The 27,994-nt window shown below is 34.2% G+C and overlaps 3 protein-coding genes across 4 annotated transcripts; 1 reads left to right on the top strand and 2 right to left on the bottom strand.

Annotated features, from left to right (window-relative positions):
- Positions 1 to 7,342: 7,342 nt before the first annotated feature.
- On the bottom strand, positions 7,343 to 10,563 carry LOC100243875 (histidine-containing phosphotransfer protein 4). Its single transcript, XM_002283660.5, has 6 exons — positions 10,373 to 10,563; positions 9,278 to 9,408; positions 9,122 to 9,190; positions 8,288 to 8,359; positions 7,930 to 8,002; positions 7,343 to 7,851 (listed from the first exon to the last, which is right to left on the bottom strand). The coding sequence occupies exons 1-6, from the start codon at positions 10,427 to 10,429 to the stop codon at positions 7,609 to 7,611; spliced, it is 645 nt and encodes a 214-aa protein (XP_002283696.1). The 5' UTR covers positions 10,430 to 10,563; the 3' UTR covers positions 7,343 to 7,608.
- A 1,050-nt stretch (positions 10,564 to 11,613) lies between these two features.
- On the bottom strand, positions 11,614 to 27,966 carry LOC109121390 (probable protein phosphatase 2C 68). Of its 2 annotated transcripts, none has more exons than XM_002280432.5 (4): positions 24,401 to 27,966; positions 18,156 to 18,443; positions 17,747 to 17,852; positions 11,614 to 12,920 (listed from the first exon to the last, which is right to left on the bottom strand). In XM_002280432.5, exons 1-4 carry the CDS (start codon positions 25,034 to 25,036, stop codon positions 12,613 to 12,615), a joined length of 1,338 nt encoding a protein of 445 aa, XP_002280468.3. In that variant the 5' UTR covers positions 25,037 to 27,966; the 3' UTR covers positions 11,614 to 12,612. The 2 variants fall into 2 exon arrangements, with proteins under 2 accessions (XP_002280468.3, XP_010656268.1); XM_010657966.3 differs by having other exon boundaries at positions 24,398 to 27,966.
- On the top strand, positions 26,717 to 27,223 carry LOC100853379 (uncharacterized). Its single transcript, XM_003633071.4, has one exon. It carries the CDS (start codon positions 26,717 to 26,719, stop codon positions 27,221 to 27,223), a length of 507 nt encoding a protein of 168 aa, XP_003633119.2.
- Positions 27,967 to 27,994: the final 28 nt, after the last annotated feature.

Genomic DNA, 27,994 nt, shown 5'->3' on the forward strand with positions numbered 1-27,994 from the left:
TTTCAGAGTCCAGTGGATCAGTTATAAGAGGCTAAAGGTGGAGATCAATTAGCAACATAAGCACTTAGATAGTGTTTGTTTTTTGACTGAATAAATCAGTCAGGAATATTCAGCTAAAAGTACTTTATTGATATTAACCAACACAATTAAAGTGAACTTGTTACCAATAAGTTTAATTTAATTATGTTGATTGATGTCAATGATTTACTTTTAGTTGAATAGAAAAAAACCAAAATTTTTATTCAACCAAAAGCAAACACCAGCTTAATGAAAAGCTTGAAAAACTTGGGCTTAAACCCATGTCAAATAACTCTCTGGCTCAATAAAATTTTATTCACTATGATACAATCAGTTGGCTTTTGCCTCGTGGGAATCTCCATTGAACAATGTGGTTATGATAGAAGGTGATTAGTTAAAATTAACGGTTGTATTTAGTCTATACACAAGAAAGGGAATGATAATACAACTGAATCATAATAACAAATAAAAGAGGGGAATTATGGTAGGCAAATGAATTTCACTCTTCTTTAGGATAACCTCGTTTGGACTTGGTGGAACCCATACATTTATGGATACTGATAATATTTTTCATTAAAAAATATTATAGTTTAATAAACTCATTAACAAACACAAAAAACAATCCTATATTTATATATACTAATCGTATGTAGATTGTAGAGATTCATGATTAAATTAGGGCTTCTAAATGATATGAGAAACCTACTTCAATAATAAATTTTAATATTTCTCATATTTTCCTAAAATTTTTCTAATTTGACTTTAATTTGGATTAATATTTTCTAAAGTCTCCCTTAAGCCAAGCTTTAAAGTCAATCATACCAAGTACCATCGTTAACTTTTCAAATGCATTTATTTTTAGTGGCTCTCTAGATATATCTATAACGCAATTTTATTTTATTTTTGTTTAAAAATTTAAGCTTGATTTTACCATTTTTCATACATTCAAACTTGACAGTTATATTTGTTTCAACTATAAACACCAGATTCTTTGTCAATGTAATAGTAGATTTATAATCCTTATGGAATCTTTTTTGTTTATGCTTTAACTCACTTTGGACTAAAAACATAACATGTATATGGCTCTAGTCAAAGACCATGACTAAAGGCAAAAGGAGCATGACTATAAGATAGATAATAAATACAAAAGATTATGACAATGGATAACATTAGTAGTGCAGAAGACTATAGCCGCAATCAATTCTTCTATGACTAAAGGGGTCTTTTTTTTTTTAACTTCAAACATGTTTTGATTGCGACCAAAAGGGATGATATAGCTACTTATGTTTAGGTCATGACTAAAAGCCCTTTTAGTTGTCAACATGTCTTAGCCATAGCAAAAAATGTTGATGTAGTTGTATATATGTTCTAGCCATGGCCAAAAGAGGAGGGTAATTATGAATAAGGTTTTTTAAAGTAATTTTTTTATTGAAATTCTTAAACTACTTTATTATGTTAGATGATAACTATAAATTCAAGTATTATAATAAATCATTAAAATATAATTGCAGAACATTCATTCGTAAATCAAGTTTTTTTTTACTAGTTATGAATTTCTTTGAATAATTATATATGAAATTGAAGTCCTCAAATATAAAGTATGCTACTCCTTTTCCTCCTCACATGAAACAAAGAACTAATGAAAAGAAAATCAACTTTTCTCCTCACATGTAGCCAACCATTTCCATAACTAGTCATTAATGTTTTAGCAGATTTATTTCAATAAAAAAAATTGAAGTAATTCTCATATGTTATTATGAATATAACTTGCAATTCTTGAATACAAATGTGCTAGGTTTATGTGTTAATTAATTTAAGTTGAACTCCCTAGAGAAAGATGTGAGAGTGTGAATTAGGTGTTGGTTTTTGTCTTTATTAAAAAAAACAATTTTTAACAAATATAAACATATAAGAATGCAAGTGACAAATCAATTATTAGTAAAAATGCTTCTTAAAATATCATTAATTCTCTTATATTGTCTTTTTATGGTAAGACAACATTAGCATCATATCAAAATGTTATTGCTTTGATGACCAATTGCATTGTAATTCAACTTTTTCTTAGTAACTTGGTTGGTCCTCTAATATGGTATTGTGATTTACTACTCTCTATCATGGACTTTTAACTTTCTTGTTGGAATCTCTGGATTAATCCATTCTAAGCTCGAATCATTAGGTTGCATGCAAAACTATCTTAGGATATTAGATTTATACTACACAAGCATTTAAAATGAATAATATTCTTAGATCTAGTGACAAGAATAACATACTTGTGATTCAGATGTTCCTAAATTGATTCTAATCAGTAAGGAGTGCAGTGTAGATTTTGAATACCTCATGATTTTTCACCCAATAGCGCTCTTTCATTTACTCTTAGTACTGGAGGTAGTGAAAGCCTCATAAAAGGATGGAGGATAGGGTTTTTCTATCTTTACAATAAATAGAAAGACTAAGCTAAAGTCTTAACCCTTTAAGGTGGGTTTATATAAGCTTTCATTGAGCTTAAGTGATTTGAGCCCATCTTGGGCTTAGGTTACTTAATCCAACTCATTTGAGTCATGATTGATTAATTAGACTTATTAGATTTCAATTAATCAACTACCCAAATCTAGAGAGATCATTCTGTAATCTTTCATATCTACAAAAATGACCTTATACACACATGTGAATAAATAATTCAAATCTCTTAATAAACATGTCATTAAGGAATATGAGTTCAAATGGGAATCACTAGGACCCATAGAAAAATACTAGTTCTTTCATTATTCAATTTTAAAATTGATTTAACATCTTACTATAAAGAATTAACTACACTTTAGTATTCTATGATATTAGATTGTGATAGAATATTCTGGTTTGTGACCTATTAAAAGCTACATACAAGCTTCCCATGAATTAGTATTTGTAATTTAATTAGGTGAATGATATCAGTCTCTTAAAGTTACCTTTACCATCCTTGAGTTTCAGATTTTCTTATTATGTGAAACTTACATACTATATATCTTTAAGAGCATATGTTAAATTCCACTTAAGAAATTATTATGACTATAAATTTCATGATTACGTGTCTTTAGGATCACTTAAAGGGATACACTATCTCAAATATCATGATGTCTATCTTAAAAATATCTATTACCACATGCCTTAATCAATAAGGACCTAATTAATAAGGAATATATAACTATCTTAAGGTCTTAATTATAGGTCAAAACTATCGAAAACCTCAACACTAGCTTAATATTCTCTCAAAGTTAAGAGTTTATGCAACATAATAGTTTGATGAAGTCATAACTACCCAATAGTCAATATTATAACTCATCTTAGTTTTTGTCCAATGTCTAACCATACACACTAGTACACTCATCATGAAAAACTCATCATGATGATTAAGATAAGTATCTAATTAGAAGGCTATAATCTGGATAGATTGTTTAAGTTCATAAACCAATTGTGAATAAGTTATCAACTTGCAAAGAACCCATGACTTGAATATTCTATATAACTATTAATACACCTAAGTCATGTATAATGCAAGTGATTTAGGTCTGAATGCTTAAAATAGCTAATGCTTAAATATAGGATAGTAAAAGGAAAAACAAAATCATAATATAAATATTAATTAATTTCATCAATTGTTACATCATGTCATGTTTTTAAGGACTTTATCTCAACATTTATTTGTCATTCTTGTCGAAGTTTTTGATGGTTCATTGTTTTTTGTACTTGATGTCTTAACTTCCTTGAGGTTCCTCTCCGACTTTCTCTTATGGCTTATTTTCAAAACCTTCATTTGATTGTTTCAAACATGATAGGAAATTTCAATTCTTCAAGCTTAACCACCTTAGTGATGCTAATTGTTATAACTTCTAGGTAGTCAACTTTAGTGATCCTTGACTTCTCATAGATCTTGATCCTTAAAGTAGGATTAAATTATGATGTCTTAATTTTTATAGTTGTGGTTACTCTACTTTGTGAGCCCACTTATGACAAAATCTATAATCATGACTTGGTATGTTTTCTTTTGTCAACCAACTTGATTCAAAACCAATCAAATTTTGTATTCTTTTATTATGTTTTTTCATGATTTCTGCAATACCTTGATTTGTCAATCTCTAAGTACAATACATCAAACAAGTGGTCTTTGACTATAGAATACTTCAAACTACTAGTCCATGATTGTTTTTTTCTAATTCAAATTATAAAGAAATGGCTAAAAAATCTTTAAAAATATTACATATATATGTATGTATGTAACTACAATTAGGGGACTATAATAAAATAATAATAATAATAATGTATCCAAATATTTCCTAATACAAACCATAAAATCAAATATTGCAACATTTTTTAGAAAGCCTATAATAATAATAATAATAAAAGAACTACGTTAGGCTTGCCCTAATTAAAGAACATAAGACATAAGAGAACATAGGACCTATGCAAAAAAATGCTCTACCAAACAGTTCTTTAGACCAAAAACCCTAATATAAAAGTATTCAAACAAAAAAAAACATTAACACACAACCCTAGAATCCCTTTCTCAATCTCGCGATTTCTTCAACCTTTGTCATGCCTCTCACACACACTATTTCAGAGAGAGATGGGAGAGATTGGGAGTAAGGATCCCACTTTATAGAGTTCTAATGAGAACTCATAAGGGATGGCGGAAAATTAGATGGTGATAAAAGATAGTTTTTTTATGGCAACAAAGAAAGGGCGATAGTTTCGAGGTTTTTCTATCTGTAGCGATAACAAAGATTGTGATGATGATGAGTGATAAAGAGAGATGATTTGTGAAATTCTTTGATAAAGATTACTATGATAAAGGTGAAGTACTTTAATTGGAGGCTATTTCAATCATTGGCGATGATCGACTTTGGCCATGGAGGTATAAGTCTCACTCTAGGTCAGTCTTCACTCCTTTATTACTATAAACAAACAACAATGTCCTTGAAGTTCTCTTGTCTTTCTTATTATTCAAAGGCATTAAAACTACATTGATTGCTAGCAAGATCTCATTTTGCTAAAATAATTGTTTTTCTTTAAAGAAAATGGTGTGGTTTGAATTCTTTGTTTAATTGTTTGTTGTTTCTCTATTTTCAATACGAATGACAATTATGTTGTATCATATCGAGTTCATGTCATTATTGAGGTAAGAAATAATGAAATATTTAAAACCCTAGCATAAACTATCTAACAATTGTATTTGATTTCTTTGTTACAGCCTACACACATGTTTTATGAACCTATGACACAATAAGATTAATGTAACCTATTCAATGAATAGATTTGGTTAAATTGGGCTAAGTTGTATTTAAATTCATGTGCTTAATTTGTTAACTTATACAATATCTATCATAATTATGACATATTTTCATAATTAATGACTTACTTTACTTACTCAATACTTTATATTTATATAATTTATGCACCATATGAATTAATAAAGTGTTGAATTAGTTCATTTCATCATAATTGCATCAACATGACATAATAATAAATTAACCATACGTATGTTTCAACTTGTAATCATGTCAACATGATAGGGCTAATACATTCATGATATCTCAACAAGCCTAAACTTAATCTAAATTTGATAATTTAGTATCATTCTTGAGTCATGATAAAAATTGACACTCTAACCCTTATCAATGTTATTTCTTCTCTTTTCCAATTCTCAAAGCCAAATGTTGTAACAGACATTTACTTCTTGCTTCTTCAAATACAATACATTGTTAGTCATCTTTATTTCTTTAAATGAGTTTACCTTATTTTGTTTCTCCTATGTAATAAAATTATGATCCTATTATAACTTGTTGCAAAGCTCTTTAGAAAACAGTCGATTAAAAGCACCAAATATTGAAACACCCATTTGCTTCTCCTTTCTTCAAATGCAATATCATTTTGTTCATCATTGTTTCTTTAAATAATCCTACTTTTATTCACGCATAAAAGTATATGAGGTCTTAGTATGCTTAGGTGAAGGAGAATCAAACAATTTACAAAGAAAAATGAAAAACAAATACAACTCCTAATCCTTAAAATATCTCAAATTTAAAATAAATGATTTTGATTGAAAGAAATAATCTATCTAAAATAATTTGACTTTTAGATTTAGGAATTTTAATGTTATCACTACTCCTTTAAGTAAGTGAGGTTTGTTTAGAAACTATTTTTGAAAATAATTTTCTCTATTATTTAGAACGATAAATAGTTTTCTAAGTTGAAAAACATGTTTGGAAAATTTGTTATTAATAATAGTTTTTTAAAATTTTATTTTGAAAATATATTCTTTGGAATAAATTTAAAAAATTTCAATTATTTTCTATCAAGTGTTTTGGGAATCAATTAAAAACATGGATAATGCTTTGGGAACTTTTGAGTACACAACGCCATCATTTAAAATAAGCTAAGGGAACTATATTTCACATTTGAGTTCTCAAATATAATTTTATTTTTAAATGAAATGAGATTTGTTTTTAACAATTTTTTTTTTTAAACATTATCAAACACACCCTTAATCTCCTTATTTCCCTCACTCATATCATTATTGAACTACATTACATCTTGTATTCTCGTATCATTGTTTTCTTGTTTATTTTTTCATTTTCATATTTGTTACTTGTTTCTTCATAACAAGCCCAATAGAGGACCATCACCAAAACATTCTACACGAAACAAACTCACACAAAATGCTGAGCCGAACAAGGTCATAACCAAATTCGAACCCAAAACTAGACAACATGCCGAACTGACCCTTCACACAAATCCTTAGCTCTCTTCTGTTCTTGCTTACAATTTGTCTATCCCTCACCATTGAGAGGTGAATGCAAATGGGAGCCAAAGCTCCTTTTTATATATATGGCATCAAGGGCAGCTTGGGCCTTGGAGAAGAGTACCTCGCATGGGGTTGAGATGGGCAGCAGCGGATTGGTATTGGCCAACTTTGGTTTCCGGCAAGTCAGGTGGATTTTTGGCTGCAACAAGACACGTTGATGGACGACCATAGCAGTAAGGAGTCGGGACAAAGATTGGCAGCCAGGGTAATGAAAAGTAATTGGATAGGCAAGGCCCAAATTTAATTGAGATCGTAAGCATAAAGATAGGCATGCTACCAACAATATCAATAGGGTGTTGGTCAAGCATCCTTTTGCTGATCAAGTTGGGTAATGGTCCATGGGAGCAGGTGTTAGGAAAACATCCTTCATTCATCAAGTCATGGCCAAATTTTCGGAAGAGATATATCAGGCACTCATGTCATTCCCAATACATAACTGCTCAGTCACACAGGAAGAGAAAGAAGAGAGAGAACAAATACCAAATCTCAAACGCAACATGCAGTCTTCTTAACCATAACCAGGCCTTGTACCGAAACAAAACACACAGAAAGTCCCAGTGATCCCTAAAGCACTCAGAAAATCTAGTCACTGGAACACAAAACAAAACAAAACAAAACAAAAACACCCATAAAGTCTGATGATCCCTACACCATACAGAAAAGCTAGTCGCTAGAACACATAAAAGAAAACCAGCACAGGAATTCACTTATGACATGCTTCTAGTAGCTTTTCTCAGGTCCAACATGGCCACCTACTTGGCCACCATCTGCACCGACTCTTCATCACTCACCACCTTCACTGCTTCTTCCTCAGTTACCACCTTCCCTGGTTCTTTTCCAGTCCCCTTCTTTACCATGTCCTCCTTGTGCCCAAACTCCACTTTTTCATCCTTGGTGATTGCCATCTTCATCAGCTGGTTCTTGGCCAGCATGTCCACCTGTCCTTCATTTGGGTGCCACACAGTTTTCTTTTCAGATCCAAGTTGCTTGACCAACTGAAATATCAAGAAAAAATTTTCAAAACATCTCATTCATCATCATCTGATTTGGGAGTGAGAGTGAGAGAGACAGACCTGGAAATAAGTATCGAGCTTCTCTTTCAGAGTTGCATGCTCTTTCTTCAGCTGTTTCAGAGCTGCCTTCCAACTGTTCATATTCATGCACTTGTCACAAATTATGGTCATAAAACCCAATGGAAAAGAACAACTACCCATCATCTTGGTTTTCTCTCAATCTCTGATGAAAGTGAAAATAAAGCAGCCCTTAACAAGGGAGTTAATATGAATTGAACCCCTCATTGCCAATTTGAGTTCCCTGCTGATTAATGCTTTCTATATTTAAACATAAAAATCAAGTGTGTGAAAAAGTTGCATATTGTGAAGTTCATCATAGTGAATAGTAAATCAAAAGATAGGTAAGTATAAACATTACCCTTCAACGTCTCCATCCTTGCAACTTTCCCTCAGCTTAGTGCCTTGAAGTCTAACTCTGTTGGCACCAACACTGTGACAAATAATAAAGTGACGGTGACGATGATGGCAAACAGACAATATCTCCCAAAACAAGTAGGGAAATAAAACTGTGAACGAGGATGAAATCACTAAATCTTTTATTAGTTTCTTCTTATGACAGCTTCAGAAATCAAATGAAAATTTTGGGTAAAACCAAACAGGGCAAGCTATGCCATGAGGGTTGGTGCTCTTTGCTATCCTCTAGCTATCCCTTTTTTCTTTCCCAAAGAGTTTCACCTGGAATATTATAATATCTGCCTTACTCGGATGTAAGGACTCAATGCCAAATTTGAGCTCCAAAAAGCAACATGAAGGTACCTGCTTGCCTCCAAGTTAAGCACTCCTTCTGCTGACCAAGGGAGTCTCCTTTTAATTTTTATAGCATTTAGAAAAAAAAAAACCCAAAAAGGGAAAAATAAAGAAGCTTCACAACTGCAAATTTTATATGTTGCCTCTCAAGGATTTTCATGACCCCAGGGTATGAGTCTAGAACTTGGGTGCCAAAGGCTTACCACTGGGTGGGAAGAGGAAAATGAATGGCACTGGGATAAAAGGGAATAGGTCATTGCCAGAGATGTTTTTGTTGTTTCCAGGATCCAAAAGGCCGATTTGAGTTGTTGCAATATATCCCACCACACCAATACCCAGTAAAAATTGCATCCTCACTACGATTTTTAGGATTTCACCTCAATTTCATGCAAATCCATGATAATGTCAGGCAGAGGCTCTTTCTTTCTTTCTTTTTTTTTCATACCTTGAACTGCTTCCCTTGAACTGATGGAGGATTTTATCCACCTTGCTATAATCAATAGGATCATTGTTCCTGCATAGAAAAACAAAAACCCAGACTATTATGGTTTATAAAAAAATATAAAAACCAGGAAAACAGTGGGATATTTAGAGTACTAACAGTTCCTTTTCCACATCAACAATCAAGCGTGCTGAATCCGTAAAAAACAAGGTTATGATTTCCTCAGTAAAGTGCAGATTGTCCCCATCTTCCAACAACTCCAGCTCAACAAAATGCCCATCCACAAAACCCTGCACAAACCCAAATTTGATTGGGAACTGATCATCCATTGCTCATGCTTATAATAGCATATTTTCAATGCAGAAAAATGCATTTCTAGTGGTAAACAATTTCAAAGTACTTCAAGTGCACATGCATATCACAAAGCCATCAAATTCCTTATTCTGATAGAAAAGCCAAGAATTGAAAAAAGAACAGAAAGGGAACACCAAAAACCTCCCTCTTAAATCAAACTCTGGATTCACCACAGGATTATCTGCCCTGAGCCTTGGTGACATTCATATTCACAGTAGGATCATAGTAGTCTTATACATATGCTCATCACATGTCTAGTGAAAAAAAATATAGGCCTCATTCATACACATCTAAAGAGACAGAAAAAATGAACATCTTTGGCATGCATAAGCAGGCAAATCTTGGGGCATCTTCAAGGGAAAGGCACAACTTGAAAAATTAAAAACGAAAATTAAAAACCCTTGCCATAAATTACATATCAATTTCCCCAGATGAACATTGTAATTGAACTATCATATCCGATTTAGATCTCTTCCACAAACTGCAGTAGATGAAAATTGTCCAATAGCACGTTCACTGGATTCAAATCAACCAAGCCTTCAATTACAAATTAAGATGCAAAGCAACCAATTTCACCAAGCAGAACTGGAGGAATAAATGTGAAAAGCTTCCATATATATGTGGGTAATGCATGCATATAGATTGAACTTTGAGCAAGTAATCCTTTTTCCCTGATACAAATTATCAATATAGTTATTCTTCTAGCAATTAAGGATTTTCCACAGACAAGGAAATGACCATTCAATTTCATGTATGAGTGTAGCCTAAAAACAAAAAAGCTACCACATTTTCTTTTGATCACTAGGGAAAAAAAATTGGCCTTAAATATAAAGCTAGGTTTACATAAATGTAAAATTGAAAGAATCTAACAACATTTCCATCAAAGAGGAAGAGAAAAACCTCATCAAGGAGGGATTGCTTCATGGCACTGATCTGCTGATGAAGGGTGCTCTCCATTCTCAGAGAAAACAGATGGTTTAAGGAAATTAATCGAATGATACTGCAGAATAGCAATCCAAAGGAGACCTTATATAGCCAGTTGTGGAGACAAGCATTAATTGGTTCTCAGACGGCAGAGTCACGATTTTTGAGCATCACCAAATAATGGGTTTATTCCACTCTACCCACTTTGTATTGTCATTATCTACACCCAACAATCAGAGTGACTACTTTTTCATATAGTCATCTGAGCAAACAAGTTAAGTACACTTAGCAATGTGATGGAATGGTCATCCAAATGAAAAAACATATGTGAATCACACAGCTGCCAGGTCAGCAATGACAACGTAAAACTTGTATTATCAAAACACCAGAGCAATTACTCTACAATGAATAACCTGTATGAAAATGGAAATATATCTGGGCAGATATGTTAGGATTTTCCTCTTTTGGCGCCTTGATATCAAACTTTAATGCCCTCTCTTCAGAGGGTTCTAAAAGGCTTGTATCCAAAAATAATAATAATAATAAAAAACAATAATATGGTGAAATTTTATTTTACAAGAGTTATTGGTACTAGCAATTGACCCTTATCCCAGGGGAATCAAAAATAATAGTTGAATGCTTCTGCTGCTATTATGCAGTTTAAAGAAAATAATACAAAAAGAAAAAAGAAAAAATTCTAGTAGAAGCCAAAAATAGAAATTAAATTGCTATTTATGATATCTTAGGCTCCATGTTGTATAGAGAGAGAGAGAGAGTGGAAAGACAGAGAGGGAGAGAGTCATCAGTTCACTGATAATATAGGATTCAAAACTAGAATAGTAAAACAATCAATTTTTTTACTATTCTGGTAGCTCCCAGGTTGTTTTTTGGTAGAAATTGTATGTCGACTGCTCTGCACAATCTTGGACGCAATCAAATACCTATAAGCAATATCAGTTCCCCATGTTCTATTTATCACTTGTCAGTACATCGATTAAGAAAAAGGCAACAAGCACAATAAGATATAAGCAGTGCCTATGGAAGTCAAGAATAGATTTACAATATACCGCTCAAGCCCAAAATTGAATCTTTCCACAGCCAAAATGATCATCCCAGACCACAGAGAACCTGTGGCATGGGGGAATTGGCATAAAGTCCAACCCTGTAAACAATAATAACAGAAAGCAAGAAATCTATAGCAAATAACAACTGTAAAGTTGGACAAGCAAAGAAACATTGATTGATGATATAAATACAATTAACAACAAATGGAGAACAGACAGCTATACATAGTAGGAGAAACCATAATACAGGACCATTGCTGTACAAGATTTTACATATTCTTCCAATGAGTCATTTCTACATGAACAGAGTGCCAACAAACTTTAGTTTGAATCCATGGCCAGTGTAACCTCCAAAAATCAAAGAAGACCTTGGACCATCAAGCTCCATTTTTTCTTTACTTCACACAATACTTTTACCAATAAATAAATGAACCAATACATACATGCATACCACAGTGCAACCGGAAGAGCCTTCCTTCTAAATGTTAGTGAATTGGAAGATGAAACAGAAGAACTATTTAAGCTTTACTGCCCCACAGAAGAACTTCATTTGTCCCCTCTCTACTACTTTGAGAAGATATCAGAGAACAATCTTTCCAAACAAAACCAATCTTAACCAGGAAATTTAACACTGCATTAAGAAACAAGATGAGTAGAAAAAATGTCCAGTAGTATGCACTCATGATCCAAAATGCTTGTGGTTTGCATAGTTCTTTCTCTTCCCTCACATCAAGGATGAAGCAAGGTGGGGAAGGGAAGACACAAGTGAAAAATTAGAGCTCAAAAGAAAAAGCTTCTGTGCTATTTTCTTTTCTTTTCTTTCTTTCTTCATTTTCACAGAAATCTAATGGAACAGATAATGGTTTACCTTTATTTTTTCCTTGACCAAACCAATTAAAATTGAGGATTGATCTAGTGTCTAGCAGTAACAAATTGATCTTGTTGTTATAGAGCAGCAGTCTACTGCCATTCAGCTCTGTATAGGTCAGAAATAGTAGCTGAAGGCTGCTAAAAACTGACTTGAGTCATGTCAGGACCATTCATCTATAGAAATGTTGGAACAGCACTAGATCATTCCTGTCTTCTCACCTCCAGACTCAGAAGGTGAGAAATAATTGGATCTTGGGGAGAGAGAATGGTTCTGCACCCTTTTCATTGCCTTTGCTGACGCCTTCTCTTTGATTTCAGATCAACAACAATGATAGATATGTTGTCTGAGCTATTTCTCCCGTATGCTATTTCAGTGAGATTATCAGCAACAGATTGTGCAGGAGTCTCATCAGCCATCATTAACCTTCGCCGCCGTCTTAGAAGGCGGCGAGCCACCTCTCCAACTTCATCATTTGACATAACATCCCAAAGCCCATCACTTGCCAAAATCAAACATTCATCCTCATCACACCTTGTTGTGAAAGTGATCTCAGGCACTGGAATAATCCATGGCCGCAAATATCGATCTCCTGAACATACACATTAAGCAGAAAATACTATAACATATCATATACATGCAGTGTGCAACAAAAAAAATGAACTACAAACACCAGTGTGGTTAGGAATTAGAATTTAATTGAATTTGCAAGTTCCTCCTGATATCCAGTTATCATGAAATCATAAGACTCATAGAAAGAGCAAGGAGACTAATATTGATGTATACTTTGTTATCAGCAATTCTGGGCTAATGATCCCTTGTAAAATCAGTTTGAGCGAACATGATCCTTTCTTGAGCTACTCGCTAACCAAAGAGTTAAAGCATCATCTATACATTGAAATTGGGTTCCATCGTGCAGGAGATAAGTTTGCAAGACTTATGGATGAATTTAAGTTGAAAAACATTTTTGAGCATGGTTTTACAATTTAGGTTGTTGTTAAGCAGTTTAGAAATAGCCAAGACAAGTGACACCTTTATTTCTGAGAGGGAGAGCTCAACCCACACATTGGGATGATCCATCACCTAAATAAACCAAAAGCACTACAATCCATTGACTAATCAACCTCACTTGATTGGTTGGTCAATCAATCTTTGATCTCATTCTTGTGTTTCTGGCCATTTCTGGACCATTCAGAAATGACCAATACTCTGCTACTTTTGGAATATATACCTGTAAGTGTAAGCCTCCATTGAAGGTTAAGGAAGAACACTATTTTGAGAGATTTTTGCTAGCTCTTAAATCTAATTTTTGAGTGAAAAATGAGTATCATCTGGAGATTCAATTCTTCCTTCATTAGTTTTAGTTGGTCACACTCTTCAATCTATTTCATTTTCAGATTCCCAACCTGAATGGATACTTGAAATGAATTCAAGGAATTATCAGCTTGCACCTTGTTATAAATCCAAGGTGTTGTTACTAAGAGAAAAGTGTGAGGCTCAGGTAATTAAGGATGAAGAATGCTCAGCCAGTAGTTCCATGGGAGGATCAATCATCTTGGGTTAGATAAAAATCATGTATTTATTTTGATTCTTAGTAGATGTTTGTGTAGCCGTGGGCTCTAGTTTTTTACCTCTTCTAGAGGTTTTCCACATTGTACCAATGTCTCATGTGATTGTGAATTTACATTTCATTAATTACTGTTATCTTTGCATTCTAGTGATGGTGAATGATTGAGATGAAAGTTACTTATGCATATTTGATGATTGAATTTTATTCATATTGTAGAAATACTTAGTTGGAATTGTTTTGTCAAATTTGGATCCTTCGTGGCCCAAAATTGTTGAATGATTATTCAACTGATTGTTGGATCAGTGTCAACCCAAATTGTTGAATTATACATGTTTAATTTTGTCAAGAAATTAGCAAAAGTTTGGACTAATCTAGTTGAATTTTTGTTACACCAATAAACCAACACATGCTTTCCCCCCAATTGCTCATATCATTGAGAAGCCATTTTCAATGGTCAATTGATCTTATGGTCGAATGTTAAAGTATTTCAAGAGAACTCCTCTTTGAATCTAAGATACTGAAATTTAAGTCATGTTGACAAAAATCAATATTTTAGTGAAAAATATAGAAACCCTTTTTTTCTCCTAAGGGAATCCTTTGAGAGAGGAGAATAAACTAAATAAGATCAAATATGATGACTTGGATCATGACAGGAAACAAACTGGAGTATTTCGCATGTTCATTGAAGAATGCACAAATAGTTAAAATAATAATTCTTTTTTGTGATGCCAATATCTGTTCAAGTTAGGATGTAGAAGATTCAAAGAGATTTTATGCGGTAAAAAGGACTAGTGAAATAAGGTTGGCTAGGCAATTTTTGTTTTCCTAAAGAGAGGCAGTCTGTATATCTTAGAGTTCATTGTTTCTAAAATGGCTTTAAGGTAAGTGGCTATCGAGATTTACTATGGATAAAGATAGGTAGTGGAGAAATGTCATTGTGAGAAATTTTAGTGAGTGACATGGGCAAAGGGTGTTCTAGGATGAGAAAAGGGTGACAATATCTGGTCTTTGGAGGTCTAAAACAAAATGATGGATGCCTTTGTTTCTTTATTGAACTACAAATTGGCTCAAAAGTTTAAGTTTATAATAAATGAGTCAACAATGTTTATTAGGTTAATAAACACTTAATACCCTACTTTAGGTGCATCCCCCTCCTGGATTTTAGTTCAATAAATGTGGTAATAAACAAATAAAGATGTTAGAACCCAAGACCTCCAAGAACCAAAGTCTGGTATGATGTATCAAATAAAAAAATATATATAAAACATGAAAAAAAAATTGGGGAAAAAAGTTTGGTAGAGAATGACTTATGTCCAATGAAATTAAAATTCTAGTAGCCACTTTAAAATTATTTTGGAACTAGTGTGTATCAATCTGCTGCCACTAGCAGGTTTTATGGTTGTTCCATTAAGATATCCTCCAAGACTGTGTCCTTCTGCATAGCATTTGAGTAGAAATGACTATCCTATATAATGTTTGCCATTTAGTTTAACTAAAATAACATTATTTTTCTCCAAAATGTATCAGATATCAAATACCCAATCAAGAGGTAGAAATGCAAAAACAAGAAATCATGTTTTAAAACATTGAAGAGAAACTAAACTAAACTTTTGGTACTTGGAAAAAAAAAAAAGCCAATAAGAATGACGATGGAAATGGGTGGCTAAAAATTCAATGATAATTCCATGGGTACTCTAGAAATTCAGGGGCTATTGGAGAACAGAAACAAGATAATGATTTCTAAGGCTAAAGAGATATAGAATAAGGTTTTTCTCTTATCCTATAACCTTATCTTTATGCACTAGGCCAACTTTTTCCTTCCATCAATAGGGGATGCAATGTTGTCTCTATTAGCCCCTCTTTAGCATTCTTACGATCTCAAGAACCAGGGTAGTGTTTTTAGCTTTGACGCTATACTAAATAACTGATTGCCTTAAAAACGTAAGCTTCTAAACAATAAACCAACCAGCTTTCCACAGTTCACTAATACTTAAAATGTAAGCTTCTAAACAATAAACCAACCATCTTTACACAGTTCACTAATACTTAAAACATAAGCTTCTAAACAATAAACCAACTATCTTTACAAAGTTCCCCAATACTTAACACCTATGAGTCATATGCATGGTTCAAAGTAAAGGTATCAGATGCTAACTCAGAGGCTCACAAGACAAATTAATCATAGCATGTCACATTGATATTGGGTGATATTCACAACATTCTATACTAAAAAAATTATTCCACAATCAATTTCACGTTGAATGATACAAAGGCTCAAAACGTCATAATTATGTAAATCAGGATAATAATTCATGTAATGAGATTATGGTTGCAAGAGGTGTGAAAAGTTTAACTCTTATGTGATTCGCCCATGTGGGAGCAACTCCCTAGTCGTTCATGACTCAGTTGAACAATGCTCCAATATGGGGAATGGACTTGGAACTAAAAGTTGGTAGATATTTGGTGTGGGGAGAACCATTTCCAAATTGATTCTCCATCTAAGGAGATCAAAGAGGTAAGGTGGTATACTACTGAGATGTGAGAGGTAGTGGAGGTCATTGAAACCATGAAAGGACAAATTTGAGAGGAAGTTATCTACAGATCGTTGCTTCTTAATTAAGTCTATCTATACGGCTTTAGGTTCAAGTCTTGGGATTTTTTTATTTTTTTTTTCCTGTATAGAAATTGTCTAATTCTCTCCAAAATTTCTTTGCTTGTCACCTGTTAGAAAGAAAAAATTCTTACCTTGTATTAGCTTTAGAGAAATGGTATTGTTTAGATAATTGGTGCTGCTTGCACAGAAAGAATGAGGAATCAACCAACTGTTTGTTTATCAATTGTGGAATGGCTCAAAGGCTTGGATCCCTGTTGTTTTCATCAGTTGGTATTCTTTGGGTGTTTCCTAAGTATTTTAAAGATATATCTTTTCATAACAAGAATAGAAAAATATAGAATACAGCTTCATTTTCCTTATTTTGGTCTTCCTGAAACAGAAGATTCTGGGTGATTCATGCGTAAAAGCTTCTTGGAGAGGTCGGAGTTAGAACTATATAAAATGTCCCATTTGTATAGGCCAGTAAAACTGTGAGGAATAGAATGCCTTTTACAGATTTTGTTGATGCGTTCAGTTGTCATAACTGAGTCCTGTTTTTCCCTTTTGTTTATGTTTGTTGGAAATTCCATGTATGTTTCCCACATATCCAGGCTGCAACACATCTCGTAGGCACCTTGTAGTTTAATGTCAGGTGTGCCTACCAAATATATACGTATGTATGTATGTGTGGCCACAGTTTCTCACTTTGGAAGAATCAAAAGAGAAAAGGTCACATTTGAACTTTAAAAGGACCAGGATGGTACAGGGTTATTCATGTTCTAACTGTTTTTCCCTCTTTTCCAGTTACTTATGTGCTCTCCTCTACCAAAAAAAAAAAGGGCACCCTAACCTGCTGTCAGTTTTCCTCCCATTCCACCTACTTACAACGTGATAATTCAGACTGTAAATCACATGTAATCACAAGTAATGTTTCAAAACTTCTTCTAAAGAGAACTTACAGTTTTTTCATATTAGTGATTCAAAGCATCTAGAAATATCATAGGCATATGTACTATAATGGCCTTTTATATAAAATCTATTAGAAACAAAAGAAAACAAAGTAAATAAAAAAAAACCCCAATCATCCACGCATCAACATCACGAATATTTCAGTCTAGATTGTCAACTAAAAATTTAGTAGAACCCCTATCTGCGTAAAGATTCACAGAATCATATATAAACAGCGATGACTAGCTTGAAAACTGCTAAACTGGACATTTCAAAATGAAGTAGATAATTAAAGTACAGGGCAAACCTATGGCTCTGGACATAGCAAGAACTCCGAAAACCCTAGCACCGTTCCAGTTTATGACTTTCCCTCCCTCTCCTTCAATTCGTCGGAGTTCATCTTCTCTATCAGGCTGTAAAAGCGACAAAACCAATAACAATGTGTCCTTAAATCCTGTTGTTGACATAATCATAACGATATAAAGAATGAGTAGTTTGCTAGTAGCTGTCAATAATGAAGCTTTTCTAATCCTCTTTTCCAATTTTGAGACCAGATGACTTCAGTATATAAATAATTAGAAACAAAAAGTCCTTGAGAATCTGAGATTTTAAAATATCAGAACTGAAAAACCAAGTAAAAGAAGAACAATACAAAAAAGGGAACAACATTGTGCATAAATTTAGAAAATTGCAGGTTAGAGAGTTTCTAATATGACCTTCTGATCAACAGTTAAGGGGATTGTTTGAGTCCCTCGGCAGAGCACTGCCCTTGAGTCACCACAATTGGATGTAATAATCTGGCAACCTGATAGAACCACCACGACAGCAGTTGAACCAACCATTTCTGGTGCCACCTCCTCTGTCATAACCACATTGTCGGCCCTCTCAAAACCACTAGAAAATGCCACTTCCCATCTCCTACGCCATTCATATCCGTCAACTGCTTCCCGGTCCCACTCCTCCACTACCATTTCATGCATCCTCTCAGCACAAAATTTAGCCACCTGTCATAACCAACAAAATAAATAACGTGGTGTCCTGATGCCCTGGCTATTCTTGCCATATTATTATTATTTTTGAGCACCATAGCAACACAACACAAAGTAATGGCACTAAGAGTGGAAGAATTGAAGACTAAAAATATACTCTTGATGAACAAGTCATGGATACGCCATTGTAGTGCTTGTGTATCACTGTCTTGTTCCCAAACAATATCCGAGCAGGTAGCGTTAGGCATGCAACATTGCCACTCCCGAGAAAATTGCGGTTGAAGAAATAACTTTGGATTGGTGTGTAAGACAAGAGATGGTTAGTTCATCGTAAGTGGTGTAAGGGCCTTGGGATGGGTGTATTATGTGGGATGGTCAGCCCATTGTGAGTCTCCAAGGGTTAAGTCATGGGATAATTGTGAATGACTGCATCCTCAAACAAGATAAAGAAGATTAACTAGATTTTATTAGTAATTGATAGATTTTTAATTAATTGATTCAATGATGATTCTAACAAGTTATATAGGGTTTTGAGTATCAACCAGTATCATGTTGGGGGTGTTAAGGAGTATGATATGATTCTTAAACCTTTAAGGAAAATTGGTAGTTTAACATAATATGGAATTAGAGCTTATTCTCGGTTCCGATGTGGGAGGTTTGTTTAGTCTAGTTAAGGGTTTTTGTCTATATTACCTCGTAATCCCATGGGACACAACATTTTCGTTGTGTCTGCATGGGATAAAATAGGAGAAAAGGATACATAAGTTTCTCCTAACCTTATAGACACATTTTAAACTCGTAAGGACCATTTGAACTTAGAGTGAATAATATCTACATGATTAAAAGTGGGTTCTTTACAAATATGTTAAGAAGCATGATATGTATATTGAGCTCAAATGTTGCAAGCTTAAGTTTTTAGGAAGTTTGGCAAGAGGTCTCAGGTTCAACCCCCTCTCCATAATTTGCACTTTCCCTATTTGATCATAATTTACATTTTCCTTATTTGTTTGTTAAATATGAATCTAAGTTCTTTCTCTTTTTCCATGTGCGACCCAAGGAAAATTGGTAGTTCAAGCAGGGGCAGTGATTTGGAGGGATTTATTTGCCACTCCAAGATAAACAATGATTCAAAAAATAAAGTCTGATTTGTTAGCCGCTTTCCAAAACACTCAAGTTTGTTGGCTCATATTTGATGTGCCTTAAACCACATAAATAATTGGTTTTCAATAACAAGGAGCATTTCTAGTTCTATGAATAGCAATATCAACTTAAAGAGGTACAAGCATGAAGGGAAGAGGCCAAGGCTGTTACTTCCAAACAAGCCCTATAGTCCCTTCCAATGATTTTAATGCCTAAAACAGGTTCAGCACGAACCCTTATCCATAGCTTTCAACAAAGTAAGGAAACTTAATAGAGGCCAAAGGACAACCAAGGTTCTGATCCCCCTCATTCAACCTAAGGACCTTAGATAACTCAACTGAACATGGTCTCTAAGCACTAGCAACCACTCGATGCACAAGTCATTCCTGCACTGCTCTATCAAAGATTCCATTTCTTTGGGAATAAGGAACACAAAGAAGAAATAGAATTCATTTCTCATTTATTACATTTGGATTACAATTAAAAATATAAATAGGAATCAAAAAATCATGCCCATAAAAATCAAATCATATTCTATCTTGCACACGCTACTTTATTCAACTCCCCTAAAAGCATCCCTACTTACTAGTCTAGTGATGGGCCTTCATATCGTACACCAACCATCTTAGATAATTACATTTCATATTCAAGTGGTTCTACTTCTCCCTATAACTGGTGGGAGTAAATCTGGCGCTTGGCCCATTACCAATCCACCAGGGAATTTTGGCCAGTCCAATCTGATCACACTAAGCCCAGCCCAACCCTCTGCGGCTAACTTAAGAGTTTAAGAGTTTATATTTGAGGCCCTACCCCGATCCACAAATTCGCTATAAAAAAAAAAGTTATCTCCACATCTAAAATCCAAGAAGCCATAGTATCATTAACTCAAAGCTGTCACATATTTATAAGTAAAATAGTGGAATTTTATTAAATTTTTTAATCTAAATTTAGATTTGAGCACTATGTTTCATTTTTGGAAAATGTTAAAGAAAGAAAACAGAGCAGAAAAACTGAAAGAAAGAAAACGGTATTGAAAAAAAATTTATTTTTTATTTTTGAATTTGATTGTCCATGAAAAAGTTGAAAAAAATAAAATAAAATAAAATTTTTAAGCAATACTCTTTCACCATTTTGGATTTGAGGAAAAAAATATAGAAGGAAAATTAAATGAAGATAGAAAAGGACCTCAAATATCAATACTTAAAAAAAATTATAAATAAAATATAATAACAGATCTAAGGAAAAAGCACACAAAAGTGTAAGCGATGTAAATATGTGGTTCAAAGGCCATAGGAAGTTAAATGATACACGAAAAAACAACTCCCTTACACTAATATTATATGGATATCCTTAAAACTATTTTAAGTTTTATCAACAATTGAAATGATTTCTAAATATTTAAGTGAAGCATGATTCTAGGTCACCCCATATTTGATGAATGTATTTCATGGATTGAAGCTTGCCAATTCATAGATGGAGATACCCTTCTCTTTTTCTATTTTTATTTTCACAAATAAAAATCCACAAATAACATTAAATTAAAAAAATACTTCCAAATTAATCTAGTGTTTTTTTTTATTAAATACTAATTTTATTAATTAACAATCAAAACCTCATATGAAAATGACAAAATAATAAACATCAAAATGTTATTTATTACAAGGAGAAGTATCCTTTTAAGGCTTTCAATGACATATAATGGGTCTAAAGGATTTGTAAGATATAGATTTAGCCCAAAACCTAAAAGTTAGTATATAATTGATGTAGAAGATATTTGACCAATTGACTATTTAATAACACCTAAATATTATTAATTGGTATAATATAATTTTTAAGGAAAATAATATTAAAAAAAAACACACATTAAAAAGCAAAAACCTAAGGGCCATTTTGTTTTTTCAAAGAAAATAGAAATCAATGAAACATCCAAATATTTTTTCATTTTCATCGAAAATAAAGTTTGAAAAGGAAAAAAAAATAGAAACGCCAATAAAGTGTCTTTAAATTTTTCTCGAGAAAATGAAAAATGATTTTACACAAAAACTTTGTATGACCCACAATATAACAGAAAATGAATATAACAAACAAATATTAAATTATTAATATGAATAAAACAGTATCTCATATATATTTTAAACTAAATATTATCTTAAAAGTATGGTATAAGTATTTCATTAGAATAATTTCATTGAATAGCTCTAAGTATATATAATGCTCATAAATTATAAAACATAAGAATATATAACATTATATACATCATAAAATTAACATATATGTATATATATTATCATTAAAAACATATCTCCTAACATGATATATATTATATAGAAGTTTAATTATTATTATTTTATTTTTTTACCATTTCCAACAAAAGTGAAAACTTAAAATGAGATTTTGTGCATTAAATATCTGAAGAAAAAAAAAATAATTTTTCTTAAACAAACACATTTTCAAAAATAAAAAGAAAAGAAAAATATCAAAATAAAAACGGTTTCCATAAAATAAGGAGGAAATTATGTTAACATGCATTATTTATGAAATATGGATGAAAAGAAAATCTATAAAAAAAAGAAAAAACATTTTTACGGAGAGTGCATTTGGAAAAAAAATAATTATTATTTCGTGCATTGAAACAATGTCTATCTCACATTACCAAAAAAATGTCCTTACTTATGTTTTAATATTAAAATAATACTATTTTGAGCTTAAAATAACATTGTTTTGAGCTCAAAGTACATTTATTTGTTGAATGATATACCATCCTCATGTGAGTTAGGCCGATATAAGTGGCAACTCATATACACATATAAAAACATTTTTCAAGTAATGTGAAGTAGGCACAGTTCTAGTGCATGAAATGGGATTTGTTTTCCCAAAATACACTTCTTATACAAATAACTTTTTTGGGTTCTCTTTTTATCCATATTTTGTAAATAGTGCATGTGTACGTTATTTCCCCTAAAATATAAAAAATAAAAACATTTTTTAAACTAAATATGACCTAAAACTCCTAAATTCCTTTTAATACGTAGTAACCATAAAATCCGTTATTTTAATATTTTTCTTCATAATTGGTAATAACCAACAATTATCAATATTGTTTTGAAATTTCTCTTATAATTGGTAATGCAATGTAGAAATCTACATATAAATGTCATTATTTTTGCTCCCTTGTATGTGTGTAATGTGTCATCATAAAAGAAAAAAATGTCTCTTTTTTCCTTGTTTGATTTTTTTTTAATTTAAGAAAAAAAGATTGACGGGGACGTTTCTTCAATTTTTTACTTTAAAAAATAAATATTGAGTTTTAAATTTTTTTTTTCTCTAATGAATAATTTTTGACTTGTTTTATATTATTAACCAAGAGGAAGAAAAAAAAAAGGAAAAAAAAAACAATAAAAGAAATGAAATGAAATCTATCTATCTATCCATCTCTATATATTCTAACAAAATCTTTATCATTTTCTAAGCAAAGCATACTTATTCCAATTTTTCATTTTTACAAAGTCATATCATCTATGTATATATATAATGGACTTTAGCCCAATTACATCCATTTGACTTATTATATGTTATTAAAAGGCCTAAAATACAATTCTCCCTAAAATGAAATTTATCTTCACAATTTTCCTCAATTAATTATGTTTTATTTAAATGTATATCATTATTTATTAAATAAAAATTAAAATATAAAAAGAAAAAGAAAAAAAGAAAAAATTAAATATTTTATTATTTTAAAAATAATTAATATAAATTAATTTTAAATATATTAAGAAATTATTTTTTCAGTTTTTATTTAGTTTATATAAAACAATATTATTGATATACTAAAATTTATTTTTCTATTACAGTAATTGAATTGCAAATAGTAAAAAGATAATGTAATTTCTTCCAAAATATCCATATACTAGTTTTTCAATTCACGAATTTAAAATTTATCATATATTATCTCATAAGAAAAATACGTAACGCTAAACCCTTGAATGTCTCATAACACTTGCAGTTTTGTCCACTGCTGCCCTTAAAAATATTTTTAGGACCAACTCAACGATACTTTCGAACACGTAACCTAAAGTTTGTGATTTTTGTGATTCATAAAGTAAAAAAATCAGTATACAAAATTAGAAAGCGCAACTTTTCTGTACGATCATGCCAAGTGGCACAACCATAAAGGCCCTCCAAAAGGTGGCTTGATCATAAGGAAGCATAATTATGGTCCGACCAAATAAAACCACCGCCCACCATACAAACCACTGTATCTACGTACACGTGGCGCATAGAAAAATATGCGGTCCCACCTAGATTTCTATTTCCAACAAAAGAGGAGGCTCTAGATCCTGGCCAACCCACCTACAAGCCTCAAGCCACCCCTATGTGCAAGATATAATTGTATGTACCAATCAGAAGGCTGTGAGTTGCTTGCCCTTGATCTTGTTGAGTTTAAAACAAAGCAAGAAAATTGTCAACGTCATCTACGTTTGTGATGTCTCTACCTCTCAGATTCCTCAACCAACGCTTAGTTTTGAGTGGGTCCCTACAAATACTAATCCGCGAAGGGAGGGTGACGATGCTTTTGTGAGGACACTCATCACCCCCACCCGTCACAGAAGCTTCACGCCTCATGAGTTCTACGACTATAGTGACACGTGTCTTGGAAAAAGAAACGGGCCATAAATTCTTCTGACACGATGTTTCTGTATTTTATGGGACCACTCTCGTTGTGAAACGTGTCATGCCTCGTCAGAAGCAATCGTAACTTTTTAATTAAATTATATGATGCTAATTTTTTTAAAAAAATATGAAGCATTGAATTGTACTAAATAACGGACTACCTGAGAGCCACCATGGCCGTCGTAGACGCCGAAGAAATGGACGGGGGAGATCTCTCTGGAGGTTCTCGAAGCTGGTGCCGTACAACCGCCGATGTGATCGCACGTGCGAGACATGAACCCCGGGACAACCGCCACGGCGTCCTCCATCTCTCTCCGTCTCCCAATCACCGAAGTGAACCCCCAGGTCACTCCCTTGTTGTTCCTCCCCACACACTTCTCTCTCGCCGCTACCGTCACCGTCGTCTCCCCTCCGCTTCCGCCGCTGTAGCTTGCAGGAGTAGGATTCTCCATCCGCGGAACCACGGCCTCTGCTACAACGGCAGCGAGATACTCGCCGGAGCTGCTGCTAGTAACGGATATGTCACCGCCGGAGCTAGTGGTGCTGCGAGCGTCTTCAGTGCCGAGTATTGAGGAAACGCCGGAGCCTGTAGAATCCAGTTCGTGTTCGGATCCAAGAGGCTGGAGATCATCGTCTTCCAAGGGCTCCATTTGTGGAAACTGGAATGCCTTCACATCCAGCAGAGAGTATAACAAAGGAGGAGGAGAGAAGGAAAAGAGCGAGAATGGGATAAAAGGAGAGGGGGGAGAGCTAGGAGGTGACACGTGTGAGGAGATGTGACTCGATGACACACGCATCCGTAGTGAAGCCAATTGATTGTAGTCGTACTCAGTTGCTTTTCGCTGCGTCGCCACGTGTCCCTCTCTGATCTGACGGTGCCAAGCTGGTGTTGCGGTAGAGGTCGAGTCTCTGAATTATTGTTGTAGTCATAGTGATTCGGTGGTGGACTTGGTTCCCTCCAGTTTCTGCACCAGCAATCATCGCATGATGTGTCACCCTGTGAGCTGTCCGTTTCCTTTCTTTCTCACCCCCATTTTCACCATCTCACAATTGTAACCTTTTACCACAAAACCGCGTCCACCGAATGATTGCCTCTCTCCGTGAGGAATCTAGCAGTATATGTTAGGCGGACCTGGCAAATGGTACTCTCTCTTCGTAGTGGCCACGTGGCATCCGTCTTAAAATAGAATTTGACCTTTACAAGTTAGAAGTATCAGGAAGTCGGTTGGCCGACACGTTGACGGACGATGAGGGAGATCTGACGGCTGTCAGCCCATCATATGTTCACATGAGATGGATGTGGTGGTGGATCCAGCGTGGGATTAAGGTCGTATTGACGAGACAGGCGACGAGCAAATAAGAAGATGACACGTGGTTTTTACTCAGCCCCACGTCAGGACAGGACACGTATCTCCTCTAACGGAGACTAGTTCCTCCACAAGTCTTGGATAGAAGTAGGAAAAAGTTGAGGGCAAAGATTCCATGGATTTAATGACTATATTAACCCCCAACGTGGAAAATGTTGAACATGGAACACCGAATACCTATCACAGGGGAGGGACTGTTTGGTAACAGTGTCAGTTGTGTCCCAGGAAAGGTCTGAGCACTATTTTCAGCTGTTTTTACCGAAAATGGATGATTTTAACTTAGGAACCAAGCAATTGGTTGGTTTCTTCACGAGTATCTCAAGGTTTAGATTATTGGAATGGTAGGATATAAGAAATCGCAGCTTGATTTGGTTAATCATGAGATACATCCCAATTATTATTGTTAATTTAGTAGAATATTAGCTGGAATGCACTTGCTACTATGTTTGTTTTAGGTGCTTATTGGATTCAGCCACGTGTTTGGTTCTTTGCTCCCATATTGATTCCGATCTATCCTTGGCGTGTCAAATTAATTATTGGGGCGACATAAGCGGGGCTTGGGGCTAACACACTTGTGGATCCAACCGGCCCGTCAAATTGTTATTGTTAGTGGACTCGGGCCCAAGGTAGACTCCAAATGGGCCTTTAAACTCCAGCTGGGTGAGCCTTATCCCTGGTCCACTCTACACTATTTCATTAATCTGCATTCAACTACAAATTTATATCTAATAAAGCGTAGGAGAGATTGTGGAATGTGGACACTTCAAAAGAGGCGGGTTCCTATTGTCTTTGTAGAGAGTCAAGAGTCAAGAGTCCAAAATGAACCATTTCCAACATGAAACGGCTCGCCTAATACTTCCCAATCATGATCCAAAACCTAGCAAGGGAACAGCTTTGATCAAACCACATGGTTCACGCATGGGATGAGGGTGGCCCACGTCATGTCCAGTGTCCACTTGTTCATTGTCTCGTATTTCGGTCAAAAGGGGAGAACTTAGCTGCTCTGGCGTACGCAGCGGCCAGAATGCAATTCTCCAATCACTTTGATCATCAACCCATCATGGTCGTGTCTTGACTGTGTCAGAGCTTACGTTTGTAATTACTGTACCCATGCCCATTGCAGAGAAACCAAGCCTTGATGGTGGGCAGAGTTTCATCACAAAGGCTAGTCCGTGTAGGACGCGCCTTTGCACTTTTGGTGCCCCTCCAACTATAAAAATCCAGACAGTTGGTCACAATGTCAAACCCCCACTCTCTCTTATAGATAAGACTCCCTCTATAAATATCTCTCTCTGTCTCTGTGTTTGTATGGCAGCCAAATCCCCAGAATCAAGCCTCATGGTGAACCGTCATATCGATCTGTGCTTTGATCTCGACCTGGCTATAACAGCAGTGGATGATACGAGTGAGATCTCAAAATCAACCTCCATGGTATCCACCATGCCGACGGTTACTGCAGTGGACGCCTGCACGGTCTGCAGGGAAGGCTTTCAATCAGGTGAGGGTGGTAAGCAACTTCCCTGTGGCCATTTCTACCATGCCGGTTGTATAGCTTCATGGCTCTCCCTCCGCAACTCCTGTCCGCTGTGCCGGTGCAGCGTCCCCGGCGAAGACTGATCAGTGATCGCAGACATATTCACTGCATCTCTTGTTTTGGATTTTGCTTAGAGTAGGCGCAAATCCTTTTGTATACTACTCTTACCTATTTGAAATATAGAATTCCTTTTTCCATTTCCATCATAGTCTTTGCATGAAACAATCTTACTGATCCGTGAGTTGGTGGCTTCTGTTTGAATACTGCTAAATGTCAAGGCAAATGCTCGCCCCACATGGTATGTTGTCATACTTACCTACCATCCTTTATTTGATATATATTTTCTCATCCAATTTCAGAGAACCACAACACACAGAAAATTAAAGCACAAAAAACTGGGGCACAGCAGGCTGTTTCTCTTTTTCTCGTTGACAAATGAGTTCTTCCCTGTACAAGTGAAAACTCCAGGGATGATGTTTCTCGGATGGAAGCCATTTGCTTCATATGAAGCCCGCCTGGGCCCCAGGCTTAATTTTGACCCTTTTTTCCGGGTCAGGTATGTACGAAGACTTGAGACTTAGTTTAATAGCTGGAAGTAAGCTAATCAGAAATGCCTTCTTTCTTATCTTTCGTTTCCAATTTTTATTTTTTTTATCAGGGTTGAGAAATTCTTTATTTTATAATTAACCAAGATTCATTTATCATTAAAAAAGATTTCTAAACGTCTGCTAAATGAATTTTTTAAGAAACTTTGACTTACAAATTTGTGCTCATGTAATTCCATGTCATAAAGTTCATGAATTTAGTAGGTCAAACGGGATTTTTATTTTTTATTTTTGATTGTGATATCTTTT

Source organism: Vitis vinifera, chromosome 11 (assembly GCF_030704535.1).
Source record: "Vitis vinifera cultivar Pinot Noir 40024 chromosome 11, ASM3070453v1".
Lineage (NCBI taxonomy): Eukaryota > Viridiplantae > Streptophyta > Magnoliopsida > Vitales > Vitaceae > Vitis > Vitis vinifera.